This window comes from Trachypithecus francoisi, unplaced genomic scaffold (genome assembly GCF_009764315.1).
Source record: "Trachypithecus francoisi isolate TF-2019V2 unplaced genomic scaffold, Tfra_2.0 Lachesis_group5, whole genome shotgun sequence".
In the NCBI taxonomy this organism is placed as follows: domain Eukaryota; kingdom Metazoa; phylum Chordata; class Mammalia; order Primates; family Cercopithecidae; genus Trachypithecus; species Trachypithecus francoisi.
In genome coordinates, this window is record NW_022681470.1 from 53,670,189 (window position 1) to 53,684,040 (window position 13,852).

General features: G+C 36.0%; 1 protein-coding gene across 1 annotated transcript in view; it reads left to right on the plus strand.

Moving 5' to 3' along the window:
* CFHR5 (complement factor H related 5) overlaps positions 1-13,852 on the plus strand; it is a 29,902-nt gene that overhangs the window by 4,239 nt on the left and 11,811 nt on the right. The window contains exons 2-6 of the mRNA XM_033200646.1: positions 1,115-1,309; positions 2,182-2,358; positions 10,208-10,384; positions 11,871-12,053; positions 12,176-12,355. Coding sequence (XP_033056537.1) covers positions 1,115-1,309; positions 2,182-2,358; positions 10,208-10,384; positions 11,871-12,053; positions 12,176-12,355 — 912 coding nt within the window. The remainder of the gene's footprint in view (positions 1-1,114; positions 1,310-2,181; positions 2,359-10,207; positions 10,385-11,870; positions 12,054-12,175; positions 12,356-13,852) is intronic.

Sequence of the window (13,852 nt, forward strand, 5' to 3'; positions counted from 1 at the left end):
ATAATTAAACAATCTTTAGATTATTTATAATATCTAATATAATGTAAATACCATAAAAATAATTGTTACATTGTATTTTTAATTGCATTATTTTATCATTTTATTATCTTTTTATTGTTTTTTCTTTTTCAGATGTTTTGGACCTGCAGTATAACAAACATTTATATATACAGCATTTACAAGAATTTAACTCTAATTTTATCTTGGTTGAGTTGTTCTTAGTGATTTTCTTATACCTCTAAATTGTTTCCACAAAAACTATATAAACTTTGTAACCAGAAAGTAATCAGAATATTAATAAACAAAAAATCAAATTACCTACCCAACATTTTTACTGCACCGGAAAAAAAAAATAGGACAGATTTTTCTGGTGGAGATACCTATGACACTCGATGAGTACAGAAAAAGAAAGAAATCTGAGAGCTGAGAGTAATCCTATCACTCCTCTACTGTACACTATACTGATCAGGGAGATTTGCCACTCTTACAGTCTGCCTTCATTCTTAAATTGTTATGGAGGATATTGTTCTTGAAGACATTGCAGAAGAGTTCAGATTTCATATCACTCCAAAATATAAATTTTATATTCATTAACAATGACCTCCTCGGTCTGGCATGGTGGCTCAAGCCTGTAATCCTGGCACTCTGGGAGGCCAAGGCGCATGGATCACCTGAGGTCAGGAGTTCAAGACCAGCCTGGCCAATATGGTGAAACCTTGTCTCTACTAAAAATACAAAAAAATTAGTCAGGTGTGGTGGCAGGCACCTGTAATCTCAGGTACTCAGGAGGCCGAGGCAGAAGAATCGCTTGAACCTGGGAAGTGGAGGATGCAGTGAGCCAAGATTTGCACGATTGCACTTCAGCCTGGGCAGCAAGAGTGAAACCTGAAACTCCTTCTCAAAAAAAAAAAAAAAAATGACCTCCTTAAATACTCTTGTATTCTTATTTAGTGATCTTTCTTCATTCCAAATTAGTACACTGGAAAGCATTTAAGCTAAAGGCATTTAAGTTGAATGAAAAACAAAACTATAAATGAGATGATTAAAATATAATCTAGTGATTCATTAATGTAGCTTTTTATTTAATTCTTCAGTTTTGTGTTATTTTTCCCAGCAACACTTTGTGATTTTCCAAAAATACGCCATGGATTTCTGTATGATGAAGAAAATTATAAGCCATTTTCCCAAGTTCCTATAGGGGAAGTTTTCTATTACTCCTGTGAATATAATTTTGTGTCTCCGTCAAAATCCTTTTGGACTCGCATAACATGCACAGAAGAAGGATGGTCACCAACACCAAAGTGTCTCAGTGAGTAAATGCCTTGTTCATTAAATGGATTTCATTCAGTGAATAAAGAAGGATGTGCCAGACAAGATCATCACAGGGGCAGTGACCAGAGGAGCTGCAAAGATGGGAGATGTAGTCCTCCTATTTTGAGATGCCTCCTATGAGAATCAATGGAGAATAAATATATCAACTGTCTTGCATTACCTGGAAATGTTCTACATGTTGAAATATATTAATTTTTTTAGACTGATGATTAATGTATTTGACTGCTAATATTTCTTTACTAATATTCATTTGGCAGCAGCCTGACCATAGTTTTTCTTTAAAATAAGTCATTTTGTATAGATATTCTGTTTTGAATTTACCATTCTTTTGCATATTGCAAGGTAAGGTTTGGTATTTTAACTTTTATATTTTCAATACATCATTTATTTGGTCCTTCAAAATGTAGCTATATTAATACTTCAATAAATATAGAGACCAGACTCCAATGACAACAGGTGTATTAAAAAAGAAAAACAATGGGAGAGAGACTAGATGAGGCAACAAAGGACATAGTAATGATCTTTCTCCTTTTGTAAGAAACGTTTATGAGAATTGCAAGAAATATTTATATGAAGATATGGTTTTGTCCCTAGAAGAGTTTATAAACACAAGATATTTTGTTATAAAAACCACTGAGTAACAATATGAAATATTAACTTTCTTTTATATGTACATATATAGGAACAAAAAATATATTTCATCATTTATACAGTAGCATGACCTAAATTATTTTGAAAATATTTACACATTATGTCAGTTTTCAAAGTTTTCCTTTCTTAATAAAATATTTCAAAATGCACTTTTTTTACTACTTCCATCTTGTACATTAATCCATTTTTGGTCCTTAGGAATGTGTTCCTTTCCTTTTGTGAAAAATGGTCATTCTGAATCTTCCGGACAAATACATCTGGAAGGAGATACTGTACAAATTGTTTGCAACACAGGATACAGCCTTCAAAACAAGAAGAAAAGTATTTCATGTGTAGAACGGGGCTGGTCCACTCCTCCCAAATGCAGCTTAACTAGTAAGCAAAATACTGCTCTCTCAGTTTTGCTAATTATTTAAAGAAATAAGTCTATTGTTTATAGATTAAATATAGGTTAAATATAGGTTTCACCATGTTAAATATAGGTTTCACCACTACTTCTATCATTATTTATTTGATTTTCAGTTCCAATTTTGTCTAAGTAGATGTGCAATAACATTGTTTGCCTACCTATATAAATCAAATGTACATAAGAAGAAGAAATATTAGAGAAGAATACACTGAAGATAATCCATTAATGTAACACCTGCTTGTTGTTTATATTATCAAGTTAGTTCACAATAAATGGTTACAAAACTGAGGTATTAAAGTGCAAATAAGTCCAATTACAGTTAAAATGTATTATAAGAAAGTTTTTAGTATTTATCTTTATTTAAATTAATATGTTTGAGTCAATAAATCATTTTCTAAGTTGTAAAAAGTCCGTACTTCTGAGAGCTATGTTTATTTGTGAGCAGCTTAGAGCTTGGAAACGATTCTTTTGGAAGTCTATGGTATAAATGATGGCAACTCCCAGTCCTGTGTGAACTCTTGTAATTCTTCGTCTTTACAGTTCTTCAGTAATTGTTCTTTGCCCAGCCCAATGCGATTCCATCCTATGCTTGCACAGCTCAGTATTCAACCAAAAACTTAAGGAAACTTCCACAGCTCTTTCTCTTCATGATACTTTCTCTCTGCTACTGTGTCCAGTAACTTCTGGCCACCACAGTCTCCAAGACTGACCTTACTAGTCTCAACTAAAGAAGACCACGGCATTCTTCCTGGGTTTTCCCTCCTTGCACAGTCCAGAAAAGGCCTCCCAACACACAGCTGGGGCTGTCGTTGACTTTGCTTTATTATTTTGAGGTATTGAGGGTTTTTTCCTTTTTTCAGTCATCACAGTCCTGTACTGGCTGATTTCCAGTGTTCTGAAAATAAATTTTGTAAAATTTTCTAAATTTTTTTTCAGTGGGATGATATGTTGATAGCAACTACTCCATCCTATCAAGAAATAAAATCTATGGTATGTTTTTCAAAAGATGATATGTTATCAAATATTATTCCACATCTTCAATTCTTAAATTTAAACCTCTAGAGCCGGGCACAGTGATGTGCACCCGTAGTCCCCACCACTGGCAAGGCTGAAACAGGAGTTCAATGCTGCAGTGAGTTATGACTGCACCAGTGCACTCCAACATGGGCAACAGAGTGAGAGAACCTTCCCCACTAGAAAAACAAAACAAAGTAAAGCAAAATGAAATTTGAACCTCTAGAAATGGAGTCTTTTTAAAACAGCTGGAACTGTGATACTTTTTCAGTAAACAGTTAAGTCCTGGTCTCTTTCAATTACAAGGGGTTAAAACATTATTAACATTTGCAAAAAGAAATAAAATAACAAATGTTACCAAAACTAGAAAATTCCAGTGATTGAAAAGAGTTCAAAATTTATAGGCTTCAATTATGGTATAAATATTTCCACACTTTCTCTTGTTCATACCTATTCATGTCATGAACAAGCTCTCTTCATTTTGAGAGATGATGGCTATTGTCAGCCCAACAATTATGTTTTAGAAGCTTGACAAATTAAGTTTGGCCAGCTGTAACCCATACAAGCTGGCTCTGTGTGCAGTCTCTAAGATTTCATTAGTCTTTGAACAATTCGGTTGCTTTGTGACACAAAAAATATCTAAAACTTAAGTCATGTTTCCACTGCCCCGGAACTGGAATCAGCCATACCTCCAATAAGTCCTGGTTCCATTTAGTGGGCAATGACATTTAGAAACTAAGTTGTCAGAATAAACTTGTTTCAAAATTTGGCAGATTTTATTTAATCAGAAAAAGCATATCTTGTTGTTCAGGTTCTCAGAATATTGCTACCTTTCCCTTTCTGCCCGTTGCTTACTCCAAAAGCACAAGACAACATATTGAGGTTATCAGAGTAGACGGATGAAGTCAGAGTCTCCAAAGTTGAAGAATTCAGCAGAACACTCTATGTCTAAGGTTGAATGATAGCTCACGAACACCGTGGAGAGTTAATAAAGTTTCAGGGCAACTAGACTCCTGATGATAGCTTAGCGGCACAGTCTGTTTTTTCATGTAAGGTAACATCTTACAAGTTATGGTAATCCATGTTGCAGGGATTAGTAGAGTGCCATATCTAGGGGTCATTATTCCGTTTACACCACCATGCAATAACAATATACGAATAAAGCAGCTGGAAATCCTACATCGGCCAAGATCAATTATTTTCTTTTTTTATATATACTTTAAGTTCTAGGGTACATGTGCACAACATGCAGGTTTGTTACATAGGTAAACATGTGCCATATTGGTTTGCTGCACCCATTAACCCGTGATTTACATTAGGTATTTCTCCTAATGCTATCCCTCCCCTTACCTCCCACCCCACAACAGGCCCCAGTGTGTGATGTTCCCCACCCTGTGTCCAAGTGTTCTCATTGTTCAATTCCCACCTGTGCATGAGAACTTGCAGTGTTTGGTTTTCTGTCCTCGTGATAGTTTGCTCAGAATGATGGTTTCCAGCTTCATCCATGACCCTGCAAAGGACAAGAACTCATCCTTTTTTATGGCTGTGTAGTATTCCATGGTGTATATGTGCCACATTTTCTTAATCCAGTCTATCATTGATGGACATTTGGGTTGGTTCCAAGTCTTTGCTATTGTGAATTCTAGCACAATAAACATACATGTGCATGTGTCTTTATAGCAGCATGATTTATAATCCTATGGGTATATACCCAGTAATGAGATCACTGGGTCAAATGGTATTTCTAGTTCTAGATCCTTGAGGAATCGCTACACTGTCTACCACAATGGTTGAACTAGTTTGCACTCCCACCAGCAGTGCAAAAGTGTTCATATTTCTCCACATCCTTTCTAGCATCTGTTGTTTCCTGACTTTTTAATGATTGCCATTCTAACTGGTGTGAGATGGTATCTCATTGTGGTTTTTATTTGCGTTTCTCTGATGTCCAGTGATGATGAGCGTTTTTTCAGGTGTCTGTTGGCTGAATAAATGTCTTCTTTTAAGAAGTGTCTGTTCATATCCTTTGCCCACTTTTTGATGGGGTTGTTTTTCTCTTGTAGATTTGTTTAAGTTCTTTGTAGATTCTGGCTATTAGTCCTTTGTCAGACGGGTAAATTGCAAAAATTTTCTCCCATTCTGTAGGTTGCCTGTTCACCCTGATGGTAGCTTCTTTTGCTGTGCAGAAAGCTCTTTACTTTAATTAGATCTCATTTGTCTATTTTGGCTTTTGTTGCCATTGCTTTTGGTGTTTTAGTCATGAAAACCTTGCACATGCCTATGTCCTGAATGGTAAAGCCTAGGTTTTCTTCTAGGGTTTTCATGGTTTTTAGGTCTAACATTTAAGTCTTTATTCCATCTTGAATTAATTTTTGTATAAGGTGTAAGGAAGGGACCCAGTTTCAGCTTTCTACATATGGCTAACCAGTTTTCCCAGCACCATTTATTGAATAGGGAATCCTTTCCCCATTTCTTGTTTTTGTCAAGTTTGTCAAAGATCAGATGGTTGTAGATGTCTGGTGTTATTTCTGAGGCCTCTGTTCTGTTCCATTGGTCTATATCTCTGTTCTGGTACTCTACCATGCTGTTTTGGTTACTGTAGCCTTGTAGTATAGTTTGAAGTCAGGTAGCATGATGCCTCCAGCTTTGTTCTTTTGACTTAGGATTGTCTTGGCAATGCGGGGTCTTTTTTGGTTCCATGAGAACTTTAAAGTAGTTTTATCCAGTTCTGTGAAGAAAGTTAGTGGTAGCTTGATGGGGATGGCGTTGAATCTATAAATTACCTTGGGTAGTATGGCCATTTTCATGATATTGATTTTTCCTATCCATGAGCATGAAATGTTTTTCCATTTGTTTTTGTCCTCTTTTCTTTCGTTGAACAGTGGTTTCTAGTTCTCCTTGAAGAGGTCCTTCACATCCCTTGTAAGTTGGATTCCTTGGTATTTTATTCTCTTTGAAGTAATTGAGAAAGGGAGTTCACTCATGATTTGGCTCTCTGTTTGTCTGTTATGAGTGTATAGGAATGCTTGTGATTTTTGCACACTGATTTTGTATCCTGAGACTTTGCTGAAATTGCTTACCAGCTTAAGGAGATTTTGGACTGAGACGATGGGGTTTTCTAATTATACAATCATGTCATCTGCAAACAGAGACAATTTGACTTACTTTTTTCCTAATTGAATAACCTTTGTTTCTTTATCTTGCCTGATTGCCCTGGCCAGAACTTCCAACACTATGTTGAATAGGAGTAATGAGAGAGGGCATCCCTGTCTTATGCCATTTTTCAAAGGGAATGCTTCCAGTTTTTTCCCATTCAGTATGATATTGACTGTGGGTTTGTCATAAATAGCTCTTATTATTTTGAGATATGTTCCATCAGTACCTAGTTTACTGAGAGTTTTTAGCATGAAGGGCTGTTGAATTTTGTCAAAGGCCTTTTCTTCATCTATTGATATAATCATGTGTTTTTTTGTCATTGGTTCTGTTTATGTGATGGATTACATTTATTGGTTTGCCTATGTTGAACCAGCCTTGCATTCCAGAGATGAAGCTGACTTGATCATGGTTGATAAGCCTTTTGATGTGCTGCTGGATTTGATTTGCCAGTATTTTACTGAGGATTTTTGCATTGATGTTCATCAAGGATACTGGTCTAAAATTATCTTTTTTTGTTGTGTCTCTGCTAGGCTTTGGTATCAGGATGATATTGGCCTCATAGACTGAGTTAGGGAGGATTCCCTCTTTTTCTATTGATTGGAATAGTTTCAGAAGGAATGACACCAGCTCCTCCTTGGGGGTTGGGGAAGTTCTCCTGGATAATATCCTGAAGAGTGTTTTCCAAGTTGATTCCATTCTCCCCCTCACTCTCAGGTACACCAATCAAATGTAGATTTGGTCTTTTCACGTAGTCCCATATTTCTTGGAGGCTTTGTTTATTTCTTTTTACTCTTTTCTCTCTAAACTTCTCTTCTTTCTTTATTTCATTAATTTGATCTTCAATCACTGATACCCTTTCTTCTACCTTATCAAATCAACTACTGAAGCTTGTGCATGCATCACGTATTTCGCATGCCATGGTTTTCAGCTCCATCAGGTCATTTAAGGTCTGCTCTACACTGTTTATTCTAGTTAGCCATTCATCTAGTATTTTTTCAAGGTTTTTAGCTTCCTTGCGATGGGTTTGAACATCCTCCTTTAGCTTGGAGAAGTTTGTTGTTATGAGCCTTCTGAAGCCTACTTCCGTCAGTGCATCAAAGTCATTCTCTGTCCAGCTTTGTTCTATTGCTAGTGAGGAGCTGTTATCCTTTGGAGGAGAAGAGGCACTCCAGTTTTTAGAATTTTTAGCTTTTCTGCTCTGGTTTCTCCCCATCTCTGTGGTTTTATCTACCTTTGGTCTTTGATGTTGGTGACGTACAGATGGAGTTTTGTTGTGGATGCCCTTTTTGTGGATGTTGCTGCTATATCTTTCTGTTTGTTAGTTTTCCTTCTAACAGTCAGGTCCCTCAGCTGCAGTTCTGTAGGATTTTGCTAGAGGTCCACTCCAGATGCTGTTTGCCTGGGTATCACCAGCAGAGGCTGCAGAACAGCAAATATTGCAGAACAACAAAGATTGCTGCCTGCTCCTTCTTCTGGAAGCTTCATTCCAGCGGGGCACCCACCTGTATGAGGTGTCAGTTGGCCCCTGCTGGGAGATGTCTCCCAGTTAGGCCCCATATGGGACAAGGACCCACTTGAGGAGGCAGTCTGTCCTTTCTCAGAGCTCAAACACTGTGCTGGGAGAACCACTGCTCTCTTCAGAGTTGTCAGACAAGGACATTTAAGTCTGCAGAAGTTTTTGCTGCCTTTTGTTCAGCTATGCCCTGCCCCCAGGGATGGAGTTTACAGAGGCAGCAGGCCTTGCTGAGCTGCAGTGGTCTCTGCCCAGTTCAAGCTTCCCCAGGTGCTTTGTTTACCTACTCAAGCCTCAGCAATGATGGATGCCCCTCCCCCTGCCAGGCTGCTGCATCACAGGTCAATCTCGGACTGCTGCACTAGCAGTGAGCAAGCCTCTGTGGGCATGGTACCCACCAAGCCAGGCACAGGATGCAGTCTCCTGGTGTGCCATTTGCTAAGACCACTGGAAAAGCACAGTATTTGTGCATGAGTGTTCCAATTTTCCAGGTGCAGTCTGTCACAGCTTCCCTTGGCTAGGAAAGGGAAATCCCCCAACTCCTTGCACTTCCCAGGGAGGCAATGCCCCACACTGCTTTGGCTTCCCCTCCATCGGCTGCACCCATTGTCCAACCAGTCCCAATGAGATGAATCAGGTACCTCAGTTGGAAATGCAGAAATCACCCATCTCCTGCATCTATCACGCTGGAAGCTGCAGACCAGAGCTGTTCCTATTCGGCCATCTTAGAATGGAATCAAGATCAATTATTTTCAATGGCACTTTGTCTTTAACAATTAGATTTTTAAAAAAAGACTATAACAACCAAAAAAGAGCTGCTATGCAAAATACTGGAATAAAAACAGAGATTTAGGGATACACATTTTATGTTATCAAAATAAGGCACATTCTCTTGGGATTTGCTCAAGTAAACTGTGATCAATACATTAAAGTGCCAATAACAGTACATAAAACTAGCTAGTTTGAAAATATTTATGAGATTATTAGTTAGAAAATATTTCAATTTTATTTTTGTGTATGCTTGATTTCTTCAGATTATTTCTTTTGTCTTGAATGTCAATTAATTTTACATAAGAATATATAATTGTAAAAACTAACCTTTAATGAAAGATTATTAAATAAGAAAACTACACACATATTCATATACATATCTATTTCTAATTGAATCAGAATATATTCATAATGAGTTAGTTTTTACAAACATATTAGTGATAGAGCTGAGTATAATGGAAAGATTCAAAAAACCTAGATGGGTTTTTTAAAAGTCTTTGATATTTAGTTACCCTTTTGTAAAATTGGGAATAATTTGCTTTTTAATATTCCCTTCAACTTAACATTTATTAGTTGTATCCTGTTTTGGTGTTTCACATATCTACTTTTTTTTGAGATAGGGTCTCACTCTGTCACCCAGGCTGGAGTGTAGTGGTGCGATCTCGGCTCACTGCAACCTCCGCCTCCTGGGTTCAAGTGATTCTCCTGTCTCAGCCTCCCTAGTAGTTGGGACTACAGGCACCCACTACTGTGCCTGGCTAATTTTTGCTTTTTCAGCAGAGACAGGGTTTCAACATGTTTGCCAGGATGGTCTCGAACTCCTGACCTCAGGTGATCCACCCACCTTGGGCTCCCAAAGTGCTCGGATTACAGACATGACTCACCGTGTCCGGCCCACATATCTGCTTTTTATACATCTTTTTTTTTTTTATTTTACAAAAAGTAATTAAATATATTGCAATTTGATTTTGTTAATTGAAGGATTTTTTTGTGGTTTAAGTGTGAAAAAACCTTCATATGCTGTATTATAAACAAATAAGGTTATTAAACTTATTTATTAAACAACAAAATTAAAACTCATATTGCTAATTAAACAAATGAAATAATTTACTGTATTAGTAACTTCATGGACTTTCTTATTACAATCCTGAAGAGATTCTCCTCTGCAATTTCCCAATTTGCCTGAGGGGTCTTAGATATATTCGTTGGGTATAAATAATTAGTTTATATGTTTTCTCAAAGGCAAGAATATATTTTATACTCCTCTGTATATGAAGCCCCTTGCATCTTATTTTCATATAGTACACATTAAATTTGTTTCTGCAATGAAAATTCAATGTATGTTCATTTAATTTTATTTTTAGAAGAAGAATGTCATGTTCCAATTTTAGAAGCAAATGTAGATGCTAAGCCAGAAAAAGAAAGCTACGAAGTTGGAGATGTGTTGACATTCTCCTGCAGAAAAAATCTTGTAAGAGTTGGACCAGATTCAGTTCAATGTTACCAATTTGGGTGGTCACCTAACTTTCCAACATGTAAAGGTCAGTATTTATTTTAGAAGTGATGAAAAAAGAATTTGATTTTTATAATAATGCCTATATATTTTTATTGGAGCTTATATTACATCTATAATCTGACAAAGTGGTAAAATGACAAAGGTAGTATTTTATTTAGAAAGGAGAAAGGGTGCAGTTCTATAGTAACTGAGTTGCATCCATTATTTAGGTGTCCTTAATCAAGGAGTAATTCTACTTCTATGTCTTAAAATATATAATAGGATTTTATGGGTCAAAATATAGTAGCTGGAATTGAGATGTGTTAGGATTTTTCCATCTAGCTCAATAAAAAATTTATACATTTTAAAAATATTGTATGAACAACATTATATTTTATTAAGTAATTAAGAAAATAATCAAGTCATTCCATATATGGATTATTCATTAGAAAACAATGATGATTTGTACCTGCTTCAGATGGCACTATTTTTATCAAAAATGGCTTATCACATTATTTCAAGTATGTATTAGTCCACTTTCACAATGCTGATAAAGACATACCCAAGACTGGGCAATTTACAAAAGAAAGAGTTTTAATGGTCTCACAGTTTCACGTGGCTGGAGAGACCTCACAATCATGGCAGAAGGTGAAAGGCAAATCTCGAATGATGGCAGACATGAGAAGAGAACTTGCGCAGGGAAACCTCCCTTTGTAAAACCATCAGATCTCGTGAGACTTATTCACTATCATGAGAATAGCACGGGAAAGACCTGCCCCCATAATTTAATTACCTCCCACTAGGTTCTTCCCACAACATGTACGAATTGTGTGAGTTACAATTCAAGATGAGATTTGGGTAAGGACACAGCCAAATCATGTCAAAGTATTTCTAGATATTAATAAAACTTATAATTATACATTGCATATGTATGTTATATCACATACTAGATAACTATTTACTTTTATGTAGCATTCAGATTATTGACCTACTTAAAAATCTTCAAGAGTACAGCTTAATATCCTGATTATAATAAACAGCCAACAAAATATTGGTAAAGATGGACAATCAGGATGTTTAAATACAGAGAGGATATAAGATTGTACTAAGAAAATATTATTAATTTGGTGAAATGTAATAAGATATTTTGTGTATGTAGGCAAATGTCTTTATGAGATACCATTCTGAAGAATTTAAGACTAAAATCTCACTGTCAGTTACTTTCAATTACTTCACAAAAAATAAGTAAATAGGGCAAAGTGTAACATTTTTATATCTAGGTAACCAGTTTATAAGTGTTCAATATGCATTCTTTCTCCTTTCATTTGCTCAAAATTGTTCATGATGAAAAGTGTCAATATTTGAGGAAATGAAAGAAGTCAATACACTATGTCCACTGCAAAAAACACATGTCCCCAAAAATAGAAGTGAAATATAAAGGTAATTAATTTCTAAGTCAAAAATATAGTAACTCCACATTTTGCTATACTTATAAGACAATTTAAGCATTATTTATGGTTTCTTTATCATAGGACGAGTACAGTCATGTGGTCCACCTCCTCAGCTCTCCAATGGTGAAGTTAAGGAGATAAGAAAAGAGGAATATGGACACAATGAAGTAGTTGAATATGATTGCAATCCTAATTTTATAATAAAAGGACCTAAGAAAATACAATGTGTGGATGGAAAATGGACAACTTTACCCACTTGTGTTGGTAAATAAATATTAACATTTAAACAGAACAGTTACTATTACTTTGCACTTACATATAAATGCACATGTAAATAGATTTAAAATATTTTCAGATTAAGCACTCATTTTATTACATTTTCTTAGAACAAGTGAAAACATGTGAATATACACCTGAACTTCAGTCTGGTTATGTTCAGCAGTCTGTCCCTCCCTATCAACATGGAGTTTCAGTGGAGGTGAATTGCAGAAATGAATATACAATGATTGGAAATAACAAGATTACCTGTATTGATGGACTATGGACAGAGCTTCCTATGTGTGTTGGTGAGAAAACATTCCTAAACTTCATATTTGATTATTTATAATTTCGATTGGGATTGTATAAAGTGTTTAAATCTGGCTAGAATTACAATTTTATTGATACTGACTCTTCCTTTCATAAGGAAAATATGTCAATCCATTTATTCAGGTCTTACATTAAACTTTGCCATATGGTTTTATGAATTTCTTGTTATTACTGCACAGATTTCTTCACCAGTTTATATGGGATTTTTCTGGTATGATGAATGGAAACTTTTATTTACTTATATGCTTGAATAATTATACTTTCTATATGCAAGAATGTGATTTAATTGCATACATTAATTTTGTTTCCAGTAACCTTGTTGAATTTCTGTATTAATTCTTACATTTACTTTGGATATTGTATTTCTACAAATGATGGCAATTTAATATCTTTTATTTCATTGCTCTAACTCAGTCTTTACCTCAGCATGTTCCAGATAGAGCAACCTAAAAAATAACAGTGTAGCTTGAGTTCTATTACATTTCAGAGTGTTTGGAGTCCCTCCATAGAAGAAGAGTAGGGGACTAGGACCCAGGAACTAGGCATGATCCTTGCTCTTTCTGTCCCCATAATTCTCTTATTTCTATTCCTAATTTTCTGGTTAGTTTATCAGTTTCCTCCACAGAAGTAGTAAGTAGTAGGTAGTAATAGTCTATCAGCCTGTGTGCTCTACTCTTACCTTGCAGCCTCAGGACTTACAGCCTTGACACTTAAGTACTTGCAGGTTTTCTTCCTGACACCCTCAGATCCTGGCCTCTTTTGTTCTATCTCTAGCAAACTCAATACATTAAAGCCTCTAATTTTGAACTTTAAAGACATGCAGACCTTCTGCTGCTGTTCTCCTTACAGAAACTGAAACAGAACCACCTCTCTCTCCATCTCATGGACTTTTGGATTATCAATTGACCCACCCATTGCTAGGAAAAATTACAGTAGGTGTTGCCACCCGTTGTCCCAGGCAAATAACTGGTCAATGGCCATCCGTGATGATCTATTGTGAGGGAATGTTTTCCACTACCAGGAGCCAGAACTCTGTTATGGGAAGATGTAGATCATATATCTTCATGGTCATCAACTTTTATGCAAGGAGTACACAAACATCAACCTCTAGCACCATATGGAATAAATTAAAAATAGAAACTATTGCAGAAAAACAACCTATAAGCATAAAAGTAGCAGAGCACACTGCATGTCTCATTATCCCAAACTTTTACACACTAAGGAAAAGGCTCCATAACTATCTACATGTTTATGGGAAACGGGAAAGAAACATAATAATGAGAACTACTTAGACAAGCAAGAGGCTTACTAGGAATGTATGTGCTGAAGCTCAGTCATGTTATTATCAGTGAGTTCTTCCCCTGAGAATACTCTGACTTACTGAGTCAGAGGTTTTGCTGAGCTTTTGAAATGTGAGAGTCATTGAACCTCAAGGGGGATCCTGATTTATCTCTTACTGATGCTTTGCCTCCTAC